The 26,472-nt window shown below is 61.3% G+C and overlaps 2 protein-coding genes across 2 annotated transcripts; both read left to right on the top strand.

The window, feature by feature from the left end:
* The first annotated feature begins 10,424 nt into the window (after positions 1-10,424).
* On the top strand, positions 10,425-17,572 carry LOC140645942 (SUN domain-containing protein 3-like). The gene is made up of 8 exons (XM_072849386.1): positions 10,425-10,489; positions 13,075-13,125; positions 14,788-14,926; positions 15,153-15,237; positions 15,375-15,490; positions 16,175-16,342; positions 16,736-16,822; positions 17,417-17,572. The coding sequence occupies exons 1-8, from the start codon at positions 10,425-10,427 to the stop codon at positions 17,570-17,572; spliced, it is 867 nt and encodes a 288-aa protein (XP_072705487.1).
* An 897-nt stretch (positions 17,573-18,469) lies between these two features.
* Positions 18,470-26,014, top strand: LOC140645941 (SUN domain-containing protein 3-like). Its single transcript, XM_072849385.1, has 7 exons — positions 18,470-18,667; positions 23,223-23,360; positions 23,587-23,671; positions 23,810-23,925; positions 24,609-24,765; positions 25,167-25,264; positions 25,859-26,014. The coding sequence occupies exons 1-7, from the start codon at positions 18,470-18,472 to the stop codon at positions 26,012-26,014; spliced, it is 948 nt and encodes a 315-aa protein (XP_072705486.1).
* Positions 26,015-26,472: the final 458 nt, after the last annotated feature.

The following is a 26,472-nucleotide window of genomic DNA, read 5'->3' as shown; positions in this document are numbered from 1 at the left end:
TCATTTCCACAGTGCAGAGCGTCATCTCCGTTAGTAAGCGTGTGAAAACACGTGCGTCTGAGCAGCCCTGGGTGCATGTAGAGGTGGGAGTCTGCGTCGGCTGGTCTTCCAGCCTGAAGCGACCTGCGCACCAGGCTGCTTGACCCCAGCTCTCACAGCTCAATCCTGCAGGCTGCCGAACGCCCAAGGAGGTGGGTGAGGAGCCTGACGCGGGGCAAAGTGTCACCTTGAATCGTATATATATGAGTATGCATTTCAGCCCGCGTCACTCTGGCCTCCATCCAGCAGGGCCTTTCCCCTTGCAGCAAGACCTGCGAGTGGCTGGAGAAGCTGGCAGGGAGCAGCCGGGGCTGTGCCGGCCTGTGGCTGTGGGGTCGGCAGGGACAGGGCCTTGGGGACAGGGCCACCGGCTATGAGATTGCTGGAATGTGCCCCGTGGGATGGGGGGGCAACTGGCAAGGGGGCCATGGGAATAGCACCGCTGGGGATGGGGACAGGGGGCCACGGGGCTGTGGGGCCACCAGGGTCCTCCCCAGCCCTCCATTCCCACCTCGGGGGGGCTGTCTCCGTACCCCCCCGATTTACCCCAATAAACCGCTCAGCTCAAAGTCCATCCGTGTGGGCATCTCCTTCGGGCGCTGGGGCACGAGCGGGGCCCAGCCCCCGGCTGTTAAACGCGCCTTGTCACGGTGCAGAACCCCCCACCCCCCCGCAGCCTCCTCGTCGCACTAACGCCAATCGCTCTGTGGGAAAGCTGCCACCCACGGGGGGACGTCTCCCTGTCGCCACCCGTGGGGCGGGGGGTAGGGTGTGCGTGTGGGGATGGGGATGACCCCGAGTGGGTGGGGACGGCCCGGGGCAGGGGCGCGTGGCCCCCCCAGGCTGGCGGAGATGACTGTTGCTGGTACCGGGGCATGGGAAGGGGGGGAACCTCGTTTTTGGTGCGGGAGAACCTCGCGCTAAACTAACCCCGAGTGGATCCGGGCGTGGGGCCGCGACACCCCCCAAGCCTGAGGTAATGGGGGGCAGCGGGACCCCCCGGCTTGGGGAGCGGGCACTGGGGCTGGACCCCCCGGCTGCATCCCCTAGCGCCAATCCTGTCCCCCCAGCGCAGGGGCTTCCCTGGGGTGGGGGCCCCACTGGCAACGGCGGGTTTGAGCCCTGCGGGCAGTTGCCGGGCCATGATCTTGTCGGGATGACGGAGCCGTGGCGGGACGGCTGCCGGGGCCGGGGGACGCAGGAGGGGGCCAAGGCTGAGGCACTGCCTTCACGCTGTGCAGCCGAAGGCCCCTGACGGGGGAGAGGAGGGTGAGGGCAGAGTATCCCCACAGTCCCCGCGAGCCACGGCTGGGCAAGGGGCGGCGGGGGTCTGTGTGTGGCTGCGAGCGGTGGGGTGGGGGGAAGGCAGTAGCCTGGGCCGAGGCAGGGCCAGGTGGGGAGGACGGCTACGCTGCTGGGGCTGGCGGGGGACCAAAAGGAAGGGGGTCCCGGGGGCGGGGGGTGTTGTGACCTGACAGGGCAGGATCGTGACGCTGGAGGTGTCGCAGAGGCCCCAGGGCAGGGCAGCCCCGCCAGCAGGAGGGGCCCCGCGGGTGCCCGGCACAGCAGGGGCGGGGAAGCTCCTTCTCTCCTCAGCGGTCCCTGGGGCCCCCCCCCACCTCCAGCCAAGTCCTGGGCACCCAGCTGGCGCAGGCCGTCAGGCACAGGGCGAGTGGGCGTGCAGGACCACTGGCCGGATGGGGGCGTGTAGATGGCTGATGGCCGCCGGGACGTGGGAAGCTGGGGCAGGGCCATGTGCGAGGGGGTGTACGTCTGTGACAGGGAATCTGATGGTTCCCCATTCCTGCAGGCAGCAGAGGCTCTGGGGACTGATCGAGGAGCCAGCAGAGATTCTGTGCAGAGCTCCGCACAAATGGTAAGCAGGAAGGAGCCACTGCAGCGTACGGTAGGTGTGGAGCGGCTCCTGGTCCATGGGGCTGGGGCTGCAGACCCTGAGCCCCTGCTCTCCTTGCCGCATGCAGGAGAACCGCCAGGATCTGTGTGATGCCATACAGAAGCTCAACAGCAAGGTTGGTGTCCTCTCCTCTGCCCGTGTCCCAGAGCTGAGTTGGCCGGGGCTGAGAGGTTTGAAGGGACTTCTGGAGGTCATCCTGTCTTGTCCAAGCCCCTGCTCATCAAGGAGGGTCAGCTAGCGCCGGTTGCCCAGCGGCTGTGGGCAGAAGCGTGACCGGGAGGACGTTTTCCCCAGAATATGGGGAGGACGTTTCCCCAGAATATGGGGGCATCCATCGCTTCCCTATGCCTGGCCTTGTGGGTCGCCCAGTCTCCCAGTGCCCCGGGGCAGTGGGGTAGCGAGCGGGCATGGCCCTGGGGCTGGAGAGAGGCGAGGGTGCCCAGGTCCCAGCCCAGCTGCCCGCATGCTACGCCCGTTGTTTTGCAGCTGGAAAAGTACTATGCCCACCTGAGGGCCTGTTGGCGGGAGGCTAAGCAGGCGAATGAGGTAGTGCTGAAAGGGCTGGAGGAAAACGGCTGGGTGCCCACGGGCCCTGGCGTGGGGGGGTTGGAGGAGGGCCGCAGCGGGCTGAGGGACTCGGACCCTTCCTTCTGCCAGGTGCTGCGTCAGGAAATAAAGAAACTTGAAGAGGCGTGTGTGGAGGAAGAGCTCTGGTGAGTTGGGCCCTCGCCCCACACGGGTGTCCAGGGGGTCTCTGCAGCACCCGGAGCGATGGGGCTGCCAATGCCGGTGCCAGGCAAGGCTGGTGCCAGGCAACGGGGTGGGGGGACTGTGCAGCACGCGGTGTGACAGGGGAGTCCAATCCCTGCCTGGGCTGGTGTATGGTTGGAAGGGGACCCCTCGCGTGGCCATGGAGGTCTGTAACTCGTCCAACCAAGCCCTGTTGCCTGCAGGCAGCAGCAGAGGAAGAAGGTGGCAGAGGCGCCGGGGTCTGGGCTGCCGGAGGTGGTGGAAGCGCAGCTGGTAAGGGGGGAGAGCCTGTGCCAGCCCCTGCCGCGGCCAGCGTGGGTCTCCCTGGGGAGAGGGGTCCATGGAGGTCACAGCCACGCATGGGCTACGCTCCCGCGCGAGGCGGAGGCCGGGGCACCGTGCAACTCCAGCTGTCCCGACTGCGCGGCAGTGCTTGACAAGCGTCCTTGCTCTGTGTTGACCTGCAGGAGCGCGACATGCTGTCGAGGAGACGCGGCTCCATGTATTGGCTGCAGTGAGTGTTCCCACTGGGTCCCCTGTGCCCTGGGGCCCGCCTCCAGGCAGTGGGTGGCATGGGCCGGACACCTGCTCCAGCCAGCGGGGCTCACAAGTCCAGGCTGCTGGGCAGCTGCTGGCGGGCTGTGGGCTTTGCAGCTGGAAAGTGCTCAGTGTCGCTTTTCCCTGGGCCAGGGTGTTTTCCCGGGCTTGCGGAGTCTCATGGCCCACCCTGCCTGAGGGAGCAATGAGAAAGGGCTGGGGAGGCAGCCCGTGGGGCTCCCAGCATGGCCCCCTGCAGCCCACAGGCAAGATGGGGTTGGGATGCATCCACCCTGCCCGGTCTCACATCCCTCTTCTGCCCCACAGGACACTCGTCCTGCTCTTGGTGAGTCTGCAGCTGGCCGCCGGCTTCGCTCTGGCTGCTGCGGTGCTCTACGCCCACTCGTACGACCCCGAGTTCTTCTACCGCCTGCTGTTGCGTTTGCTGCCTGAGGAGACCTACACCAACCTGGCATATACGCTGGGAAAGATCCTCCCTGTGGCCAGCGAGGGGCTGCTGCCCTTTGACAGCCCCCAATAAAGCCTTTTCTATCTCCACCTCCACGTGCTGGGGCGTGTTTGTCGGGCGCAAGGAGAGGGTCTTGTCCCGCGTGCCAGTCCCCGAACACACTTCGAGCCAGGCCCTTTATTGGGGTTAATGCAGTTACGGGGTGGTACAGAAAGCCCCGGGGTGGGAATGAGGAGTGAGGAGGGTGCCTCCACCCCCATGCTGCACAGGAGGGGCAGAGCCAGGGTATGTATCAGCAGGGGCTGGTCCCTGGTGGGGAGAAAGGGATTTGCAGGGGGAGAAAGGGATTTGCAGGGTATTGCGGGGCCCGGGGGGGGGGCAGGGATGCCTGCGGGAGGGTTTCGCGGTGCTTTCACTTCTGCAGCCCCGTGATGTGCGCTTCTATGTCAGGCAAGCTCTCCAGCCACAGGCGTGTGTCGCTGGGACGCAGCACCCTTGGGGGCATGTGGCACTGCAGGGGCGCCTGTGGGGTGAGGAGCCATTGCGTTGCCAGGGTGCCAGGCCCGCTGTGCAGGACACCTGCGGGACGGGGGCAAGGAAGGGTGCCAGTGCCCCCATCCCGAACACAGCCCTGACGAGGCCTTACCCCCTCGAGCTTCCCGCGGTCATCCCCAGGCACCCTAGCTCTCCCCAGCTGTTGTCTGTTTGTGAGCAATAGCCCCACAACTGCCCCAAACAGCCTCAGGCACCGCCTCAGCCCACAGACGCCCGCGGCAGCTACCTGCCCCCACGCCCCCCCCTCTCCCCAAAGACTTCGCATCCCTTCTGGGCACCCCTGCTGTCCCCAGACACCCCACTTACCGCCCCCATCCCCGACACCTCCAAACGCCCTGGGCCCTTACGGGTACCCTCGTTCCCACAATCGCCCCAAATACCCCGGCTACTCCCAACACCCCCAGAGACGCCCGTTCCCCCCAGACAGTCCCCAGTACCCCCCAGCTCCCCAAACACTTGGCTACGTCCGGTTTCCTGAAGGATTCCCTGCCCTGATCCTCTTCCGCCAAGGGTCCGGCTGCCTTGCTCCAGCCTTTCCCCCGCCTCTGTGAGCCGGGACCCCTGAAGGCCGGGCGGGCCGGCAGAGACGGAGGCAAAGGCGGCCGGCAGTGCCTCAGCCTTGGCCCCTCCTGCGTCCCCCGGCCCCGGCAGCCGTCCCGCCACGGCTCCGTCATCCCGACAAGATCATGGCCCGGCAACTGCCCGCAGGGCTCAAACCCGCCGTTGCCAGTGGGGCCCCCACCCCAGGGAAGCCCCTGCGCTGGGGGGACAGGATTGGCGCTAGGGGATGCAGCCGGGGGGTCCAGCCCCAGTGCCCGCTCCCCAAGCCGGGGTCCCGCTGCCCCCATTACCTCAGGCTTGGGGGTGTCGCGGCCCCACGCCCGGATCCACTCGGGGTTAGTTTAGCGCGAGGTTCTCCCGCACCAAAACGAGGTTCCCCCTTCCCATGCCCCGGTACCAGCAACAGTCATCTCCGCCAGCCTGGGGGCCACGCGCCCCTGCCCCGGGCCGTCCCCACCCACTCGGGGTCATCCCCATCCCCACACGCACACCCTACCCCCGCCCCACGGGTGGCGACAGGGAGACGTCCCCCGTGGGTGGCAGCTTTCCCACAGAGCGATTGGCGTTAGTGCGACGAGGAGGCTGCGGGGGGTGGGGGTTCTGCACCGTGACAAGGCGCGTTTAACAGCCGGGGGCCGGGCCCCGCTCGTGCCCCAGCGCCCGAAGGAGATGCCCACACGGATGGACTTTGAGCTGAGCGGTTTATTGGGGTAAATCGGGGGGGTACGGAGACAGGCCCCGAGGTGGGAATGGAGGGCTGGGGAGGACCCTGGTGGCCCCACAGCCCCGTGGCCCCCTGTCCCCATCCCCAGCGGTGCTATTCCCATGGCCCCCTTGCCAGTTGCCCCCATCCCACGGGGCACATTCCAGCAATCTCATAGCCGGTGGCCCTGTCCCCAAGGCCCTGTCCCTGCCGACCCCACAGCCACAGGCCGGCACAGCCCCGGCTGCTCCCTGCCAGCTTCTCCAGCCACTCGCAGGTCTTGCTGCAAGGGGAAAGGCCCTGCCGGATGGAGGCCAGAGTGACGCGGGCTGCCAACTCCTGCGTGCGGCACCGCCGCACGCAGCCGCTCGAGGGGCCACAGCTGAAGCTCGTGGGTCACTGCCTGCCTGCCGCGTGCCCCCACCCCTTCCTCCTGGTGTCCCCCGCGTGCCGGCAGCCGCGGCTCTCTGACCAAGAGAGGGACGCCATTCCTCTCGGGAGCCTGCAAGCGCGGGGCTGGATGCGTGAGCCCTGTGTTGGAGCCCACGCGGTGTGTCCGTCTGCGCACATCCATGGTGCAGGCGTGCGTGTGAGCACCTGCATGTGCCTGCTGGGAGTCCGTGCGCAGCCTGGCTCCTGCTTGGACTTGGGGCCAGGAGCTGCCGCAGCTGGACTCTGCGGGACAGGCATACCCCGCAGGGAGACGCTGACACGCGGCGCCCACGGTCACTCCTGCCCGTGCACTAGGAGTGGGTGCTGAGAGTGATGGCCTGTTTCCCCGGTGGCCGCGGCTGGGCCCCACGTCACCTCTTGGCGCCAGCCCCAGGGAGGTGATTGCCGCGTCACAGTGGGCAGCAGCGGTGGCCGTGTCACCGCGATGTCACTGTGGGCTTGTGACACGGGCGCCCTGGCGGGTATAAAGGGGCTGCTCCCGGAGGCGGGGGAGCATCTGGAGGAGAAGCTCGGTGCTGCTGGGCAGGAGTTTGGAGAGGACTCGCCAAGGAGCTGTCCTGCGTCCGCTGTGCAGCCGAAGGCCCCTGACGGGGGAGAGGAGGGTGAGGGCAGAGTATCCCCACAGTCCCCGCGAGCCACGGCTGGGCAAGGGGCGGCGGGGGTCTGTGTGTGGCTGCGAGCGGTGGGGTGGGGGGAAGGCAGTAGCCTGGGCCGAGGCAGGGCCAGGTGGGGAGGTCGGCTACGCTGCTGGGGCTGGCGGGGGACCAAAAGGAAGGGGGTCCCGGGGGCGGGGGGTGTTGTGACCTGACAGGGCAGGATCGTGACGCTGGAGGTGTCGCAGAGGCCCCAGGGCAGGGCAGCCCCGCCAGCAGGAGGGGCCCCGCGGGTGCCCGGCACAGCAGGGGCGGGGAAGCTCCTTCTCTCCTCAGCGGTCCCTGGGGCCCCCCACCTCCAGCCAAGTCCTGGGCACCCAGCTGGCACAGGCCAAGCCGGGCACAGGACTGGTGCGCGCGTGCGTGCGCACAGGGCTGCCGGCTGCGGGGGGTGCAGGCGCGTCAGTGCAGTTGGCTGACGGTGCCCCTCTCTGCGGGGAGGCTCCCGTGCCAGCCCTGGGCGTCCCTGACTCTGCAAGTGCGTGGCCGTGTTCCGTGCGTGAGAGAGAGCGGGTGCGCCCGTGCTTGGGGAGCACAAGGGGGTGCATGGCTGTCCCCGTGGGCGTATGGCTGTACCTGTGCCAGCACCCGCGGTGCTGGGCACAGCTGCAGGTGAGCAGGGTGGCGTGCCTGTGCGCAGCCGTGCAGGGGTGCCTTCCCCTGAGTGCACCCGCGTGTCCGTGTGCGGTCGTGTGCCAGGGTAGGGCAGCATCTCCGCGAGTGTCCGTGCCTGACAAGTGCCCGTGGCTGTGCCCCTCACACCCTGCTGGCTGCCCACCCCCAGGTGCAGCCATGCGGACGGAAGAGTTGAAGGAAGAGCTCTGCGTGCTCCGGGAGCGCCTGGCGAGGTGTTCTGCAGAGTCCAAAAGCAGAAGGAGCTGCTGCAGCGTCTGGTAGGTGTGGAGTGTTGTCCCCGGGGGCTGGGGCTGCAAGACCTGAGCCCCTGACCTCTCCTTTCCCCACGCAGGGGAAGAAGCAGGATGAGCTGCAGGAAACGATGGAGCAGCTCAGCGTGCAGGTCAGTGTCCCCTCTTCTGCCCGTGTCCCCCAGCTGCGGCGGCTGGGGCTGTGTCAGGCTCAGTGCCGTTGTCTGGCTCCTCTTCCCAGAAGCCTGTTGTGGTGCGGTGTTTTGAAAACATCCGCCAGGAGATCGAGCAGCTGGAGGAGTGGATGGCCCGGATGAAGGTGAGTTTAGCGAATCACAGAGGGGTCGAGGTTGGCAGGGACCTGTGGAGATCATCTTGTCTTGTGCAATGCCCCTGCTCAAAGCGGGGTCACCCAGAGCCAGTGGCTCAGGACCATGTCCAGGTGTGGACCGTGTCCGGAGTTGGGCCTGGGGGTCCCTCTGTCTGCCCACAGTGCCTGCAGGGCTGGGACTGAGAGGGGACGCGAGGGCAAAGGACGTGCCCAAAGGGAGCCGGGAGGGGATAATGCCACTCCTGGGAGTGTCTCAGTGCCCTGATGGCTGCTCCTCTTCCTCTCCTCTCGCAGGAGCGCGTTGAGGTGGCAAACAGGAGGCAGCCGCCGGCCTGGAAGAGGCACAGAAGGTAGAGGGGGGAAGGAGGCCTGGCCGGGGGGGGGGGGGGGGGGGGGGTGCCAGTGCTGGGTCCGTGCACCCCAGCAGCCACGGGCAGTGGTGTGGCTGGGGAGGATGTTTACTGTGGGATATGGCCTCTGGCCATGATGGAGGGATCGGGCCTCTGGCTATCCCCCAGGCTCTTGGCTGTGGCTGTGCTGCACAGGGGAGCCTGATGTGGGTCTGCAGGCACAGCACTATGGCTTTGGGGAAGGGGTGGGACGAGTGACCCTCACTGGTGTGTCTGGGGACGCTGTGTGTAACAGGAACTCGGGCATGGGCTGGAGGGGGATGCTGGGTAGTGTGGCGTTGGGCCCCGGCCAGTGTCCTGGGGGTCCTGCTCCACCGCCTGCTCCTCCTGGAGATGTTCCTGTTCCTTCCTCTTTGCCAGGCAAAGCTCTTTCACGGAGAGGCAGAGGGAGGCCCAGCAGCGCGGGAGCTGATCAAGGTCTGTGACCCGCATCCAGAAATCCCTCACGGGGTGGCCGGAGCTGCTGGGCAATGGCGCTAGCCCCAGGACACCTGGGTGCCTGTTGCCCTGTCCCTGGCCTGACCTCCCAGTGCCCTGGGGTCTGACTGGGGATGCCCTTTCCCACCACGGCTCCCTGCAATGTGTCCCACTTGCTTTGCAGTGGGAGCCCTGGCCAGAGTTGAGAGAAGGTCTTCAGGAGCAGGTTGAGGTCACGAAGGTACTGGGGACAGGAGGGACGGGGGCTCAGCATGTCTGTGGGGGGAAGCCCCTCAGAGCAGGCATGGCCTGGACTCCTGACCGGGACCTTTGCTTGTCCAGCTGCTCAGGAGCAAGCTCCGGCACCTCCTGGAGAGACGGGAAGGCCTCCGAGAGCCAGCAGCTTTGTGAGTGGCCGTGGGGCCCTGACTGAAACCTGGGGCAGCGGGGTGGGGGGTGCTGAGCAGCTCCGGGCAGAGCTGTGCCGCTTGCAGACATCTTTCTGGCTCCTGTCCGCTCCTCCAGCCTGCTGTGGAGAGCCCTTTGTCTTCTCCTAAGCGGCTCAAAACACCTCTGAGCAACTCGGGACTCGTGGAAGCAGCTCTGCGCAACTCTAAGCAGCTCCCAGGCTCTCCTCCACGCCCCGCAGGCCTGGGGTGGGACAGGGGCGGGGGGTGGGTCTGTGCAGTGCTGGGACGGCGGGGGTGCCTGGTGCCAGCCCCAGCAGAGGCTGGGCAGCACCCTGGCTCCCTGTTGGCCACCCGGGGGTTTGCCATGCTGGCCGAGGTCTCTTTTCACAGCCCCAAACCCCACGGTGTCCGTAGCAGGGGGAAGACGGCGCAGGCAGACAAGACGGAGGAGTCGCTGCTGCAGGAGATGGTGGCTGTGCGGCTGGTAGGAGAGACAACCCCGCTGTGGGCCTTGGGGAGGGAAGGGTCTGCACTGTGGCCGGGGGCCACGGGGGCACCGGTCTCAGCGGGGACGAGGGAGGGGGTCTGAGCCCCCAAACCTCGTCCACCTCGCACACCCCAACACATGTCCCTGCTGTGCCTTGGCCTGTAGGAGGGGCGGCTGGCATCAAGGAGGCAGAAGATCACTTCTTGGCTGCGGTGAGTTGCCCAGGGGGCTCGGGGTGCCGGGGCTCTTCCATAGGCAGTGGGATGCCCGTGCCAGTGGTCCAAGGGTATCGGGCAGCTTTGGCCTTCTCTGGGATGAAATGGTGCAGTATTTCTTCTCTTCCCAGCTTGGGGGGCGTAGCACGGGGGATCTGGGGGCCCACTGGGCAGATGTAGAGTAGAGCTGCGAGAGATGCCTGGGCCCTTCAGCCCAGCCCTGAGCTGGGAGCGTTGTGCCCAGCAGGGTGCGAAGTCCCACGGTGGCATTCGAAGAGGGTGGTTGGAAAGAGCTGAGACACATTTGCACCCTGCTCTGCCTGACTCCTCTCTCCTGTCCCCCAGGAGCCTTCTTCTGTTCCTCGCCTTCCTGCAGCTCGCCGTCCTCCTCCTAGTCCTCCTGAAGACGGACGTCCTCAACTGGGTCCTGCCACCAAAGCTGGCGGCCGCCTTAGGGAGCTGCCCAGGGAGGTCCCAGTTGTTTTGAAATAAAGAAAGAAGTCTGTGATTGCAGGACAAGTGTGTGACCTCTTCAATGAATGTCAGCTGACGGGTCAGAGGGAGGTGGCTCCTGCTTTCCCTTCTGCCTGTGCACGGCCCACGACGGCTCTTGCCTGCCCACCTCTATGTACTGAGTACAGGTTCACAGGAAGATGGCGAACCCCAACGACCACCCGCAGGCCCTTCAGGCCCGTCAGCTGAAGAGCTCCTTCAGGAAGTATAATAAAAAAAAGAAGATATTTGGCAGCTCGACTTGTGTATGTTCCTTGTAAAAGTTCTTCCAGGGAGCTTCCAACAGCTACCCCACTAGTGATGGATTGAGAGCAGCCCTGCGGAGAATGACTTGGGGATCCTGGTGGACGAAAAATTGGACATGAGCCGGCCATGTGCGCTCGCAGCCCAGGAAGCCAATTGTACCCTGGGCTGCCTCCAAAGAAACGTGGCCAGCAGGTGGAGGGAGGGATTCTTCCTCTCTACTCCGCTCTCGTTAGACCCCACCTGGAGTACTGCGTCCACCTCTGGGGTCCCCGGTACGAGAGGGACACGGTCCTGTTAAAGCAGGTCCAGAGGAGGGCCACAAAAATGATCCAAGGTCTGGAACACCTCTGCTATGAAGAAAGGCTGAGAGAGCTGGGGTTGTTGAGCCTGGAGAAGAGAAGGCTCTGGACAGACCTTCCTGCGGCCTTTCAATATGTGAAGGGGGCTTAGAAGGAAGACGGAGAGAGACTTTACCAAGGTTTGTAGGGACAGGACAAGGGGCAATGGTTTTAAACTGAAAGAGGGCAGGTTTAGCTTGGACATAAGGAAGAAATGTTTTACAATAAGGGTGGTGAGACACTGAAACAGGTTGCCCAGAGAAGTTGTAGATGCCCCATCATTGGAAGTGTTCCAGGTCAGGTTGGATGGGGCTCTGAGCAACTTACCTAGTGAAAGATGTCCCTGCCCATGGACTAAATGACCTTTAAAGGTCCCCTTCCAAGCCAAACCATTCTATGATTCTATGACCTGGAGCAGCCCCCAGCCAGCTGCTCGCCAGGAGCAGCACATTCCCTCAGTGCCCAGATGGCCGTGGGCTAAGGAACATCCCTGGGCAGCCAGCAAGGCAGAGGAGGTGGCACAGGGCTGTCCGGGGAGCGCTCTGGGTGCCTGCAGCAGCTCTTCCTAGGGCCTGGGGACAGCGGCCGGCCCCAGCACTGGGAAGAGGGAGGAAGGGAGGCAGGGAGGGAGGCCAGGACAGCAGCACAAGGAGAAAGAGAGCACCAGCCTTGCTGCTGATCATTTCCACAGTGCAGAGCGTCATCTCCGTTAGTAAGCGTGTGAAAACACGTGCGTCTGAGCAGCCCTGGGTGCATGTAGAGGTGGGAGTCTGCGTCGGCTGGTCTTCCAGCCTGAAGCGACCTGCGCACCAGGCTGCTTGACCCCAGCCCTGGGAGCCTGGGCAGCACTGGGCTCCCTGCTCCCAGGCCAGCCCCGCAGGCGTCTGTGGAGTACCCACATGCCCAGCTCGCTCATAGTCGCCCTGAGGGGATGCGCACAGTGCTCTCACAGCTCAATCCTGCAGGCTGCCGAACGCCCAAGGAGGTGGGTGAGGAGCCTGACGCGGGGCAAAGTGTCACCTTGAATCGTATATATATGAGTATGCATTTTAGAATATTTTAGTATATGAGTGTGTATTTTAGAATAAAATAGAAATAGTAATAGAAATAGTATAAGAGTTAGTAGTAGTTAAGAAGGGATCAGAGTTAGAATAGAAATTAGCATACTAGAGTGTGAGAGTCATAGGCAGTTAGAAATAGCAACTAGCATCCGAGACTGTGAGAATTGTAGAATCTTCAAGGTAATAGATAATGCCTACGTTCGATAAGAGGGTACGGGCACTGCATATTTTACTAACAGGCATGTGTTTGTCCTAACAGAATGCGAAGCTGTAACCCTTTGAAGACCAATAACGGGAACATCCTCTTACCGGGAGAGCCGTAAAGATAAAGGGACACCACAACAGCCATGAAAACAACAGGAATCACAGTAACTAGGGGAAAGGTAAAGGCGGCAGGGGGAGATCGTGACCACCGACCCAACTGGGGGACGAAAGGACAACCCCCCCCCCCCACACTCCTTGCGGGCATGCGCAGTGGATTAAAATCACACTGTGGCTTTAAATCGAAGCGGAGAAAATACGGACCGATGGAAGAAGAGGATGGTTAGTTAGTCTGATGATTATGTATTAGATAGGCAGGGTGTGTTAACTTTCATGTATAAATACTGAAAAGAATTGCAATAGGCGTGCTCGATTTGTGGAAATATTCCACCTTGCACCCTGCGCAGAGTAAGGCAATGTCTCCTCTCTAAACATACTCCGTGTGTTTCGGGAGTTATTTTACAGCGAGGCAACAAAAGGAAGAGCCCGGCTCTCGGAGCTTGTCTGTAGCACCTGCACACCGGGTTTCGAGGGGAGCGCTTAAACCGGCACTGCCTCTGGACTAACCCCCGTGGGACTACAGCCTCTCCTGAAGCAGCGCAGTGCCCTGCCATCAGCGGCTGGCAATGCCCGTGTGCAAAAGGCAATTCCCTGAGCTAATTCAGTGTTAAAACTCCCCAGATTCTCACAAAACTACCTTCCTGCCAGGAGTTTGACAGGGCATGCCACCGCCTGGCACAGGATGAGGTGTGTAACGGCCCAGCAGCTTGCCGGGGCAGCCAAAGGAGGTGCTGCTCTCTGTGCTCCCACGTGCTTCTGGGTCCCTTGTTTCCGGGAGCTGCAGGTGTGGGCAGGGGCTAACCCACAGGGTTTCTCCCTCCCAGGTGGCACAGCAACCCCTCTGAGGTCATCATGGGCATCACCAGTCGGCTCTTGTGAGGTCATAACCGGCTGCCCTCCATAAAACCCCACGCTGCAGAGGTGGGCAGTAGCGCGAAGCAGAGCGCTTTCAGCAGCTAGCGGATGCCTAGCAAAGAGGTGCTTGGGTCTCGGGAGGAGAACAGGCTTTTCCCTCTGTCTGGCCAGTGCGCTGGGGCTGTGGAGATGCCAGCCAGGTTGGGCAGGTGGGTGCAAGAGGGCCCAGAAAGCAGAGAGGGATCAGGCCAGAAGCCTTGTGTGCTGCCTGGCTTCCCGGCAGGAGCAGGCAGCCCCAGAGCATGGGGGCTGTCTGCACTACTGCCTTCCAGCTGGGCAGCCCAGCAATCCCATTCCGGGGCACGGCCCTGCCCCTTCTCTGGGGAGAGCCGAGTGGGGCCAGGCTGCTGCTCCTGTGTCAGGCCAGAGGTCTTTGTGTCCCAGGGGTGGTGTGCAACAGGCCAGACCTTCCCAAAGGCCCTGGGCCCTCATGCTTGCAGCTGTGCTGAGCACACGAACCTGGTAGCAAGCGAGCTCCTAAACGGATCCCTGGCAAATATGTGTACCAACCGTGGGCTTTGGTAACAACAGTGTTCCCTCTCTCTTAGACAATGCAACAGCCACCAGAAGGGCAGGAGGGTCCTGAGGCTCCTTTTCCTGCTGCTCCCCATCCTGTCGGGTGAGTATCCCTGACCAAAAATGGTCCCCTCAGTCCTGGGGAGAGGGACCAGCTCCTGAGGAAAATAACCATCTCTTGACAACGGCACCCACAGCTGTTGTCTACTGCTGGGGCTCAACGGTGTGGGGAAAGGAAGCGTTGCAGGTAAGTGTCTCTTGCTGTGGGAAAGCCAAGACCTGCAAAGGCCGTGGCTCTGCCCTCCTGCCTCCCCTGGGAACGTGGGGTGCTTGGTCAAAAATGCCCATCACTGCTGAGGCAGAGGGTGGGGGGTGCTCCTGTTCGTCCTGCAGTCTCCTTAGTGCCTGGATGGGGTTCAACACGGAGAACGGATCTTCCCGAGTGACCTCCGCAGGGTGGCAGGCCGAAGCGTGGAGCACTTTGGCAGAAGGTGCCTTTGCTGCCTGCATACCTCTCGGAGAACCTGGGGCGGGGGGGTCAGACAGAGACCCGAAAGATGCTCTGCTGAACGTGGCTGGCTAAAGAGCCCAAACCTTGGGGTCGGGGTCTCTCCAAAGTGACTCGAAGCAGCAGGGAATTCTGCCAGCTCTCCCTAGGGGAGTCTCCTTTGGGAAGCCCTGGCAGTGCTCCTCGTGCTTGCTCCAGCGGAGTGCCTCTCCAAAGTGTCAATTTGGGCAGTAAACAAACTACTTAAGGAGGCCATCCCACCCCTCTTTATCTTGCAGGAGGCATCGCGGCTTCCTGAAGTGGAGCTGGAGTCTCTGGGGTAAGAGCGCTTTCTTGCCAAGAAATGCACTCTGTGGAGCCGTCTCAGCTGGCTTCGTGCTGCCTGCGCTCACTCGCCTCGCGCCCAGGGGCTCCTGACCTTCCCCGCCTCCTACCTGCGGTGGTGGAAGGGAGCCATTTGGAAACCAGAGGAAGGAAAGGGGCCAGGGGATGCGAGGGGTGACCCAAGCTCGTCCGACCTTTCTCTGCACGGCGTTTGGAGCCTGCCTGCAGAGGCTGGGCGGCTGCTGGACAAGACCTGCTTTCTCTTTGCCTCCAGGAAGTCACAGGCTTGGCTGGAGCAGAAGATGCGGGAGCTCGAGGAGACGGCGGCTCAGGTGTCTGCTGCAAGGGGGAACATACTGCAGGCAGCGAGAGAGGTCCTCGGAGACCATGGTGTCCCAGAGGAGAAGAGAGAGGTAAGGGTGCTGGGGGTAGATCAGAGACCTCGCTGCCTTTCCGGGCTCCCTCCTGCTGCTTCCCCTTGGCATTCTCAAAGTCGGCACCTTTCCCGACAGGTCTTGCCTTGGGTTTTCTGACACAGAGGCGCTCCTTGCCTCTGTGCTAGGACTCGCTGTTCATGCAGAACGGCCCGTGCGTGTGTTTGGGTCCACTGCCATCTCTCCATTCTCATTTTTTTCCCAGGAAATTCTGCAGTTGACAGAGGCGGCAATTGAGAAGGTGCTTGAAAACTACCTCCAGATGCCTGACTGGGCTCTGGAAGCCATAGGTATGCAGACAGGAAGTCTCGCTGCCCTCCGTTTGTCTATGGCACTCCCCAAAGTCTGCCAAGCTCTGCTTTCAGGCCCGAGATATACATCCTAACGCACTGCTTCAACTCCTAATCTCTGTCCACCTTCATGTCAGGTGCCACCATTGATGAGGAGAGGACATCCAGGAGTTATGGTGGGGAAGGCAAGAAGACCTGGTGGCTTTCTCCATTCAGCTTCTCTTCTGCAAACCCTCCAGAGACAATCTTGCAGGTAGCACAGGGGAAGTCCTGACTTGTGGGTCACCTCCTTGCTTTCGGATTGGCAGACCAAGTGCACGGCACTTCCCTTCAGCCCGGCCCTATCGCTCCGCCCTGCAGTCTGCATCACATTCCCGAGCCCCGCAATCCCTGACAGCACTGCCCTCCCATCAGGAGGGGGACCGAGCTGAAACCCAGCTTCTGCGACCTGCCCACCACCCTTGGCTGCAGTTTGCCCAGGAACTTTGCCCTTGACAGCCCCACTGCCATACCGCGTCCCTGAGGGTCCCTTTCCGGAGTGGGTGGCAGTGGTGGGGGCTGCTGAGCCATGGAAGCAGTGAGAGACGCTCCTCTGGGCCCCCGGCCCTGATCTGGTCTACCAAGTCTGGAGCAGGGTCCAAGTCTGCACTGGACCTTGCAGCTGCAGCGCAGTCTTTGAAGGGCGCTGGGGTGAGGTACACGAGGGAGACCTGTCACTGCAGGCTCTGAGAAAGCAGAGCTGGCTTGGGAAAGGAGGTGGAGCCCAGAGGTTTTGTAGAAGCACTTCCATATTGCCCTGCTGCCCGTCAACTTGTACTCATTTACGAGCAGGATGGCAGCTCACAGGCAAGGCAAGGTCTCTGCTTCTGGCCAAACAGGCAGCTCTGTTGGCTCTTTGCCTGCCTTGCCGCTGATGGTCGTGGCTTTCTGGTTTCAGACCCGTATTGCCCCTGGCAACTGCTGGGCTTTCCAGGGATCTCGGGGCCACGTGGTCATCCGGCTGCCTGAGCAAATCTGGCCGATGGCTTTCACCATCTGGCATATCTCCGAGGCAGTCTCTCCTTCCGGGGAAGTCAGCAGTGCCCCCAAAGACTTTGCTGTCTCCGTAAGTCTTTGCCTTGCGCTTCTCGGGGGGGCCCGGCCGCGGGGAAAAGCTGTACCAGAGGCGTGCTTCTCGCGGGGGCTTCTCTCAGACATCTGTCTGGGAGACAGACAGATGCGGCGGAGCACCGCAGAGCACCGCATCCCCTGCAGAGCACCGGGGGACCAGTGGGGGCACGTGGGGGTTCTGTGCCTCTGGGGGCTTCTTCCTTGGCCATGAAGCAGAGATCCTGGAGCACGTGCTCAAAGCACCCTGACCCAGAGTCACCCTGAGCTGTGCTAGACTACCACTAGAGCCAAGGGAGGTGGGGAGGGGTTCCCGGGTTCGGCCTCGGCATGCCCTTTTTCTGACGCCCTGCTCGAGCCTGACCCGCTCCCTTTGTCTCTTGTCTTTGAGGGAGTGGATGAGGCAACGGCAGAAACTCTCCTGGGGACATTCACCTACGATGTGCACAAGGAGATCGCTCAGACATTCCATGTGCAGGTACCGCAAGAGCTGTGGCCAGGATGCCCGGGAAGAAGGCAGGGTTGTCTGCAAGTCCTTGGAGGAGAGAGTGCGGGGGATCACCCCAGCCAGCCCCTCTGCTCTCCCATGCTCCTGGCTCCTGCAGGGAAGACGGCAAGAGGAGAGCAAAAGGGGCTTTGCTCTGCTGGCCGAGGCAGCTGCCCCACCTTTGCAAGGGCTTTCCTTTTCCTTCGGGTAGCGCAGAGAAAGCAGCAGCGGGAAGGGGTCCGGGAAGGGAAACAGTCCCCCTCAGGGGAGACGGCAGGAAGGAGGACGGCAGATGTCCTCCCCCCTCAGCGGGACTCTCCCCGTGTCCCACGGCAGCCCAGGCAGCAAAGCGCCTCTGGTTTCCACAGCTCCCCTCAGCAAGCCTCTGAGGCCAGGCCTTTGCTTTCTAGGCACCGAGAAGCTCCTCCTTGGTCCTGGCAAAGAGGGGTCTGGTTGCCCTTGCTTCTTCCTTCGTCAGGGCTGCCGTTTGGCCCTCAGCAGGGGGAGTGCGGGCAGAGGGGGCTCTGGCGATGTGCTGTGGCTCTTGCCACCTGCGTAATGATGCCTCCCCCCATTTCTTTACAGAAGGAGCTTCCCAGGACCTTTCGCTACATCAAATTCCAGGTGCAGAGCAACTGGGGAAACCCAGAGTACACCTGCGTGTACCGAGTACAGGTTCACGGGAAGACGGCGAACCACAACGACCACCCGCAGGCCCAAGAGCTCCTTCAGGCAGAATAATAAAACAAAGAAGATGTGTGGCAGCTCGACTTGTGTATGTTCCTTGTAAAAGTTCTTCCAGGGAGCTTCCAACAGCTTGCACCACTAGTGGGGAAGGGAGCTTTCTCCCTCAGGAGACGGATGCTCGTGATCCCAGCTGCAAGGGACGGGGCAGGGGAATGGGGCTCGAAGGAGAAGCCCCCGATGGTCCAGCTCCAGCTTCCGCAGCCCAGGGTCGCTCAACAAAGCTCCAGTGTCGCTGGGAGCCCCAGTGTCGCAGCCCCAGGAAAGCTCTCCCGCTGGCAGAGAAGAGGAGGGAAGCAGGCCTGTCGGCAAGGCCCTGGGCCCTCTCTCATTTCCTAGGCAGTGCCGGGCAGCACAGAGGGCTTGGGGCCATCCTGGCTCGCAGGTGCCCCTTCTCACTGGAGCTGCTTCATGCGGGAGGGGCTTCCCTTGCGGGTCCCGCACTGGCTCTGCAAGGGTCCCCCTGGCTCTGCAAGGTGATGGGCAGGGGAGCCCTTCTTCAGGCAGGCCACATCATTGGGCAGTGTGTGTCTGAGCAGAGAGGCCAGCAGGAACACAGCTCAGAGGGACCGAGGACAGCCTCTCTGGCTACACGCCCAGCTCCCTCTTCTCCAGGCCCAGCACCCTGCCTTGCAGTAAGGGCAGGGCTTTTCCCAGCAGCCGCAGGAGAAGGCCGCGGCTCCCTCCCAAGGGCGCTCCAGCCAAAACGCCCTGGCCAGTTGTCCTGGCAAGCCGACAGATTGAAGAAGGATCAGCTCAGGTCGGGCCCTTTCGTCCTGGGCCGCTCCTGTGCTGGGCCAGCCTGACAGCAGCAGACATCTGCCATGCTCCTGCAGAGGCTCACCCCTGAGGAGGGCTGCAGACCCCTCCAGCGCATCCGTGCCCGATAAGATCATGGAGCACATCCTCCTGGAAGACATTTCAAGACATATTGAAGACAGGGAGGTGATTACAGACAGCCAACGTGGCTTCACCAAGGACAAATCGTGCCTGACTAATCCAGTGGCCTACTACCACGGAGGGACTGCATCGGTGGACAAGGGAAGAGCTACGGATGCCATCTACCTACGCTTCTGTACGGCCTTTGATACGGTCTCCCCAACATTCTTGCTGCTAAATTGGAGAGACACGGGTTTGACGGAGGGACCGCTAGATGGATAAGGAACTGGCTGGATGGCCACGTCCAAAGAGCACAATGTCCAAGTGGAAACCAGTAACAAACTGGTGTCCCTCAAGGGTCCGTACCGGGACCAATGCTACTGAATATCTTCATCAGCACCATAGACGGTGGGATTGAGTGCACCCTCAGCAAGTCTGCAGAGGACACCAAGCTGAGTGGTGTAGCAAACCTCTCGTGAAGTTCAACAAGGCCCAGTGCAAGGTCCCGCACCTTGGTCAGGGCCACCCCAATATCAATACAGACTGGGGGATGAATGGATTGAGAGCAGCCCTGCGGAGAAGGACTTGGGGATCCTGGTGGACGAAAAATTGGACATGAGCCGGCCATGTGCGCTCGCAGCCCAGGAAGCCAATTGTACCCTGGGCTGCCTCCAAAGAAACGTGGCCAGCAGGTGGAGGGAGGGGATTCTTCCTCTCTACTCCGCTCTCGTTAGACCCCACCTGGAGTACTGCGTCCACCTCTGGGGTCCCCGGTACGAGAGGGACACGGTCCTGTTAAAGCAGGTCCAGAGGAGGGCCACAAAAATGATCCAAGGTCTGGAACACCTCTGCTATGAAGAAAGGCTGAGAGAGCTGGGGTTGTTGAGCCTGGAGAAGAGAAGGCTCTGGACAGACCTTCCTGCGGCCTTTCAATATGTGAAGGGGGCTTAGAAGGAAGACGGAGAGAGACTTTTACCAAGGTTTGTAGGGACAGGACAAGGGGCAATGGTTTTAAACTGAAAGAGGGCAGGTTTAGCTTGGACATAAGGAAGAAATGTTTTACAATAAGGGTGGTGAGACACTGAAACAGGTTGCCCAGAGAAGTTGTAGATGCCCCATCATTGGAAGTGTTCCAGGTCAGGTTGGATGGGGCTCTGAGCAACTTACCTAGTGAAAGATGTCCCTGCCCATGGCAGGGGGGTTAGACTAAATGACCTTTAAAGGTCCCCTTCCAAGCCAAACCATTCTATGATTCTATGACCTGGAGCAGCCCCCAGCCAGCTGCTCGCCAGGAGCAGCACATTCCCTCAGTGCCCAGATGGCCGTGGGCTAAGGAACATCCCTGGGCAGCCAGCAAGGCAGAGGAGGTGGCACAGGGCTGTCCGGGGAGCGCTCTGGGTGCCTGCAGCAGCTCTTCCTAGGGCCTGGGGACAGCGGCCGGCCCCAGCACTGGGAAGAGGGAGGAAGGGAGGCAGGGAGGGAGGCCAGGACAGCAGCACAAGGAGAAAGAGAGCACCAGCCTTGCTGCTGATCATTTCCACAGTGCAGAGCGTCATCTCCGTTAGTAAGCGTGTGAAAACACGTGCGTCTGAGCAGCCCTGGGTGCATGTAGAGGTGGGAGTCTGCGTCGGCTGGTCTTCCAGCCTGAAGCGACCTGCGCACCAGGCTGCTTGACCCCAGCCCTGGGAGCCTGGGCAGCACTGGGCTCCCTGCTCCCAGGCCAGCCCCGCAGGCGTCTGTGGAGTACCCACATGCCCAGCTCGCTCATAGTCGCCCTGAGGGGATGCGCACAGTGCTCTCACAGCTCAATCCTGCAGGCTGCCGAACGCCCAAGGAGGTGGGTGAGGAGCCTGACGCGGGGCAAAGTGTCACCTTGAATCGTATATATATGAGTATGCATTTTAGAATATTTTAGTATATGAGTGTGTATTTTAGAATAAAATAGAAATAGTAATAGAAATAGTATAAGAGTTAGTAGTAGTTAAGAAGGGATCAGAGTTAGAATAGAAATTAGCATACTAGAGTGTGAGAGTCATAGGCAGTTAGAAATAGCAACTAGCATCCGAGACTGTGAGAATTGTAGAATCTTCAAGGTAATAGATAATGCCTACGTTCGATAAGAGGGTACGGGCACTGCATATTTTACTAACAGGCATGTGTTTGTCCTAACAGAATGCGAAGCTGTAACCCTTTGAAGACCAATAACGGGAACATCCTCTTACCGGGAGAGCCGTAAAGATAAAGGGACACCACAACAGCCATGAAAACAACAGGAATCACAGTAACTAGGGGAAAGGTAAAGGCGGCAGGGGAGATCGTGACCACCGACCCAACTGGGGGACGAAAGGACAACCCCCCACACTCCTTGCGGGCATGCGCAGTGGATTAAAATCACACTGTGGCTTTAAATCGAAGCGGAGAAAATACGGACCGATGGAAGAAGAGGATGGTTAGTTAGTCTGATGATTATGTATTAGATAGGCAGGGTGTGTTAACTTTCATGTATAAATACTGAAAAGAATTGCAATAGGCGTGCTCGATTTGTGGAAATATTCCACCTTGCACCCTGCGCAGAGTAAGGCAATGTCTCCTCTCTAAACATACTCCGTGTGTTTCGGGAGTTATTTTACAGCGAGGCAACAAAAGGAAGAGCCCGGCTCTCGGAGCTTGTCTGTAGCACCTGCACACCGGGTTTCGAGGGGAGCGCTTAAACCGGCACTGCCTCTGGACTAACCCCCGTGGGACTACAGCCTCTCCTGAAGCAGCGCAGTGCCCTGCCATCAGCGGCTGGCAATGCCCGTGTGCAAAAGGCAATTCCCTGAGCTAATTCAGTGTTAAAACTCCCCAGATTCTCACAAAACTACCTTCCTGCCAGGAGTTTGACAGGGCATGCCACCGCCTGGCACAGGATGAGGTGTGTAACGGCCCAGCAGCTTGCCGGGGCAGCCAAAGGAGGTGCTGCTCTCTGTGCTCCCACGTGCTTCTGGGTCCCTTGTTTCCGGGAGCTGCAGGTGTGGGCAGGGGCTAACCCACAGGGTTTCTCCCTCCCAGGTGGCACAGCAACCCCTCTGAGGTCATCATGGGCATCACCAGTCGGCTCTTGTGAGGTCATAACCGGCTGCCCTCCATAAAACCCCACGCTGCAGAGGTGGGCAGTAGCGCGAAGCAGAGCGCTTTCAGCAGCTAGCGGATGCCTAGCAAAGAGGTGCTTGGGTCTCGGGAGGAGAACAGGCTTTTCCCTCTGTCTGGCCAGTGCGCTGGGGCTGTGGAGATGCCAGCCAGGTTGGGCAGGTGGGTGCAAGAGGGCCCAGAAAGCAGAGAGGGATCAGGCCAGAAGCCTTGTGTGCTGCCTGGCTTCCCGGCAGGAGCAGGCAGCCCCAGAGCATGGGGGCTGTCTGCACTACTGCCTTCCAGCTGGGCAGCCCAGCAATCCCATTCCGGGGGCACGGCCCTGCCCCTTCTCTGGGGAGAGCCGAGTGGGGCCAGGCTGCTGCTCCTGTGTCAGGCCAGAGGTCTTTGTGTCCCAGGGGTGGTGTGCAACAGGCCAGACCTTCCCAAAGGCCCTGGGCCCTCATGCTTGCAGCTGTGCTGAGCACACGAACCTGGTAGCAAGCGAGCTCCTAAACGGATCCCTGGCAAATATGTGTACCAACCGTGGGCTTTGGTAACAACAGTGTTCCCTCTCTCTTAGACAATGCAACAGCCACCAGAAGGGCAGGAGGGTCCTGAGGCTCCTTTTCCTGCTGCTCCCCATCCTGTCGGGTGAGTATCCCTGACCAAAAATGGTCCCCTCAGTCCTGGGGAGAGGGACCAGCTCCTGAGGAAAATAACCATCTCTTGACAACGGCACCCACAGCTGTTGTCTACTGCTGGGGCTCAACGGTGTGGGGAAAGGAAGCGTTGCAGGTAAGTGTCTCTTGCTGTGGGAAAGCCAAGACCTGCAAAGGCCGTGGCTCTGCCCTCCTGCCTCCCCTGGGAACGTGGGGTGCTTGGTCAAAATGCCCATCACTGCTGAGGCAGAGGGTGGGGGGTGCTCCTGTTCGTCCTGCAGTCTCCTTAGTGCCTGGATGGGGTTCAACACGGAGAACGGATCTTCCCGAGTGACCTCCGCAGGGTGGCAGGCCGAAGCGTGGAGCACTTTGGCAGAAGGTGCCTTTGCTGCCTGCATACCTCTCGGAGAACCTGGGGGCGGGGGGGGGTCAGACAGAGACCCGAAAGATGCTCTGCTGAACGTGGCTGGCTAAAGAGCCCAAACCTTGGGGTCGGGGTCTCTCCAAAGTGACTCGAAGCAGCAGGGAATTCTGCCAGCTCTCCCTAGGGGAGTCTCCTTTGGGAAGCCCTGGCAGTGCTCCTCGTGCTTGCTCCAGCGGAGTGCCTCTCCAAAGTGTCAATTTGGGCAGTAAACAAACTACTTAAGGAGGCCATCCCACCCCCTCTTTATCTTGCAGGAGGCATCGCGGCTTCCTGAAGTGGAGCTGGAGTCTCTGGGGTAAGAGCGCTTTCTTGCCAAGAAATGCACTCTGTGGAGCCGTCTCAGCTGGCTTCGTGCTGCCTGCGCTCACTCGCCTCGCGCCCAGGGGCTCCTGACCTTCCCCGCCTCCTACCTGCGGTGGTGGAAGGGAGCCATTTGGAAACCAGAGGAAGGAAAGGGGCCAGGGGATGCGAGGGGTGACCCAAGCTCGTCCGACCTTTCTCTGCACGGCGTTTGGAGCCTGCCTGCAGAGGCTGGGCGGCTGCTGGACAAGACCTGCTTTCTCTTTGCCTCCAGGAAGTCACAGGCTTGGCTGGAGCAGAAGATGCGGGAGCTCGAGGAGACGGCGGCTCAGGTGTCTGCTGCAAGGGGAACATACTGCAGGCAGCGAGAGAGGTCCTCGGAGACCATGGTGTCCCAGAGGAGAAGAGAGAGGTAAGGGTGCTGGGGGTAGATCAGAGACCTCGCTGCCTTTCCGGGCTCCCTCCTGCTGCTTCCCCTTGGCATTCTCAAAGTCGGCACCTTTCCCGACAGGTCTTGCCTTGGGTTTTCTGACACAGAGGCGCTCCTTGCCTCTGTGCTAGGACTCGCTGTTCATGCAGAACGGCCCGTGCGTGTGTTTGGGTCCACTGCCATCTCTCCATTCTCATTTTTTTCCCAGGAAATTCTGCAGTTGACAGAGGCGGCAATTGAGAAGGTGCTTGAAAACTACCTCCAGATGCCTGACTGGGCTCTGGAAGCCATAGGTATGCAGACAGGAAGTCTCGCTGCCCTCCGTTTGTCTATGGCACTCCCCCAAAGTCTGCCAAGCTCTGCTTTCAGGCCCGAGATATACATCCTAACGCACTGCTTCAACTCCTAATCTCTGTCCACCTTCATGTCAGGTGCCACCATTGATGAGGAGAGGACATCCAGGAGTTATGGTGGGGAAGGCAAGAAGACCTGGTGGCTTTCTCCATTCAGCTTCTCTTCTGCAAACCCTCCAGAGACAATCTTGCAGGTAGCACAGGGAAGTCCTGACTTGTGGGTCACCTCCTTGCTTTCGGATTGGCAGACCAAGTGCACGGCACTTCCCTTCAGCCCGGCCCTATCGCTCCGCCCTGCAGTCTGCATCACATTCCCGAGCCCCGCAATCCCTGACAGCACTGCCCTCCCATCAGGAGGGGGACCGAGCTGAAACCCAGCTTCTGCGACCTGCCCACCACCCTTGGCTGCAGTTTGCCCAGGAACTTTGCCCTTGACAGCCCCACTGCCATACCGCGTCCCTGAGGGTCCCTTTCCGGAGTGGGTGGCAGTGGTGGGGGCTGCTGAGCCATGGAAGCAGTGAGAGACGCTCCTCTGGGCCCCCGGCCCTGATCTGGTCTACCAAGTCTGGAGCAGGGTCCAAGTCTGCACTGGACCTTGCAGCTGCAGCGCAGTCTTTGAAGGGCGCTGGGGTGAGGTACACGAGGGAGACCTGTCACTGCAGGCTCTGAGAAAGCAGAGCTGGCTTGGGAAAGGAGGTGGAGCCCAGAGGTTTTGTAGAAGCACTTCCATATTGCCCTGCTGCCCGTCAACTTGTACTCATTTACGAGCAGGATGGCAGCTCACAGGCAAGGCAAGGTCTCTGCTTCTGGCCAAACAGGCAGCTCTGTTGGCTCTTTGCCTGCCTTGCCGCTGATGGTCGTGGCTTTCTGGTTTCAGACCCGTATTGCCCCTGGCAACTGCTGGGCTTTCCAGGGATCTCGGGGCCACGTGGTCATCCGGCTGCCTGAGCAAATCTGGCCGATGGCTTTCACCATCTGGCATATCTCCGAGGCAGTCTCTCCTTCCGGGGAAGTCAGCAGTGCCCCAAAGACTTTGCTGTCTGCGTAAGTCTTTGCCTTGCGCTGCTGGGGGGGGCCCGGCCGCGGGGAAAAGCTGTACCAGAGGCGTGCTTCTCGCGGGGGCTTCTCTCAGACATCTGTCTGGGAGACAGACAGATGCGGCGGAGCACCGCAGAGCACCGCATCCCCTGCAGAGCACCGCATCCCCTGGGGGACCAGTGGGGGCACGTGGGGGTTCTGTGCCTCTGGGGGCTTCTTCCTTGGCCATGAAGCAGAGATCCTGGAGCACGTGCTCAAAGCACCCTGACCCAGAGTCACCCTGAGCTGTGCTAGACTACCACTAGAGCCAAGGGAGGTGGGGAGGGGTTCCCGGGTTCGGCCTCGGCATGCCCTTTTTCTGACGCCCTGCTCGAGCCTGACCCGCTCCCTTTGTCTCTTGTCTTTGAGGGAGTGGATGAGGCAACGGCAGAAACTCTCCTGGGGACATTCACCTACGATGTGCACAAGGAGATCGCTCAGACATTCCATGTGCAGGTACCGCAAGAGCTGTGGCCAGGATGCCCGGGAAGAAGGCAGGGTTGTCTGCAAGTCCTTGGAGGAGAGAGTGCGGGGGATCACCCCAGCCAGCCCCTCTGCTCTCCCATGCTCCTGGCTCCTGCAGGGAAGACGGCAAGAGGAGAGCAAAAGGGGCTTTGCTCTGCTGGCCGAGGCAGCTGCCCCACCTTTGCAAGGGCTTTCCTTTTCCTTCGGGTAGCGCAGAGAAAGCAGCAGCGGGAAGGGGTCCGGGAAGGGAAACAGTCCCCCTCAGGGGAGACGGCAGGAAGGAGGACGGCAGATGTCCTCCCCCCTCAGCGGGACTCTCCCCGTGTCCCACGGCAGCCCAGGCAGCAAAGCGCCTCTGGTTTCCACAGCTCCCCTCAGCAAGCCTCTGAGGCCAGGCCTTTGCTTTCTAGGCACCGAGAAGCTCCTCCTTGGTCCTGGCAAAGAGGGGTCTGGTTGCCCTTGCTTCTTCCTTCGTCAGGGCTGCCGTTTGGCCCTCAGCAGGGGGAGTGCGGGCAGAGGGGGCTCTGGCGATGTGCTGTGGCTCTTGCCACCTGCGTAATGATGCCTCCCCCCATTTCTTTACAGAAGGAGCTTCCCAGGACCTTTCGCTACATCAAATTCCAGGTGCAGAGCAACTGGGGAAACCCAGAGTACACCTGCGTGTACCGAGTACAGGTTCACGGGAAGACGGCGAACCACAACGACCACCCGCAGGCCCAAGAGCTCCTTCAGGCAGAATAATAAAACAAAGAAGATGTGTGGCAGCTCGACTTGTGTATGTTCCTTGTAAAAGTTCTTCCAGGGAGCTTCCAACAGCTTGCACCACTAGTGGGGAAGGGAGCTTTCTCCCTCAGGAGACGGATGCTCGTGATCCCAGCTGCAAGGGACGGGGCAGGGGAATGGGGCTCGAAGGAGAAGCCCCCGATGGTCCAGCTCCAGCTTCCGCAGCCCAGGGTCGCTCAACAAAGCTCCAGTGTCGCTGGGAGCCCCAGTGTCGCAGCCCCAGGAAAGCTCTCCCGCTGGCAGAGAAGAGGAGGGAAGCAGGCCTGTCGGCAAGGCCCTGGGCCCTCTCTCATTTCCTAGGCAGTGCCGGGCAGCACAGAGGGCTTGGGGCCATCCTGGCTCGCAGGTGCCCCTTCTCACTGGAGCTGCTTCATGCGGGAGGGGGGCTTCCCTTGCGGGTCCCGCACTGGCTCTGC

Source organism: Ciconia boyciana, unplaced genomic scaffold (genome assembly GCF_034638445.1).
Source record: "Ciconia boyciana unplaced genomic scaffold, ASM3463844v1 HiC_scaffold_51, whole genome shotgun sequence".
NCBI lineage: Eukaryota > Metazoa > Chordata > Aves > Ciconiiformes > Ciconiidae > Ciconia > Ciconia boyciana.
Note: the sequence above shows the minus strand (reverse complement) of the source record. Positions and strands in the feature narration are given on the sequence as shown.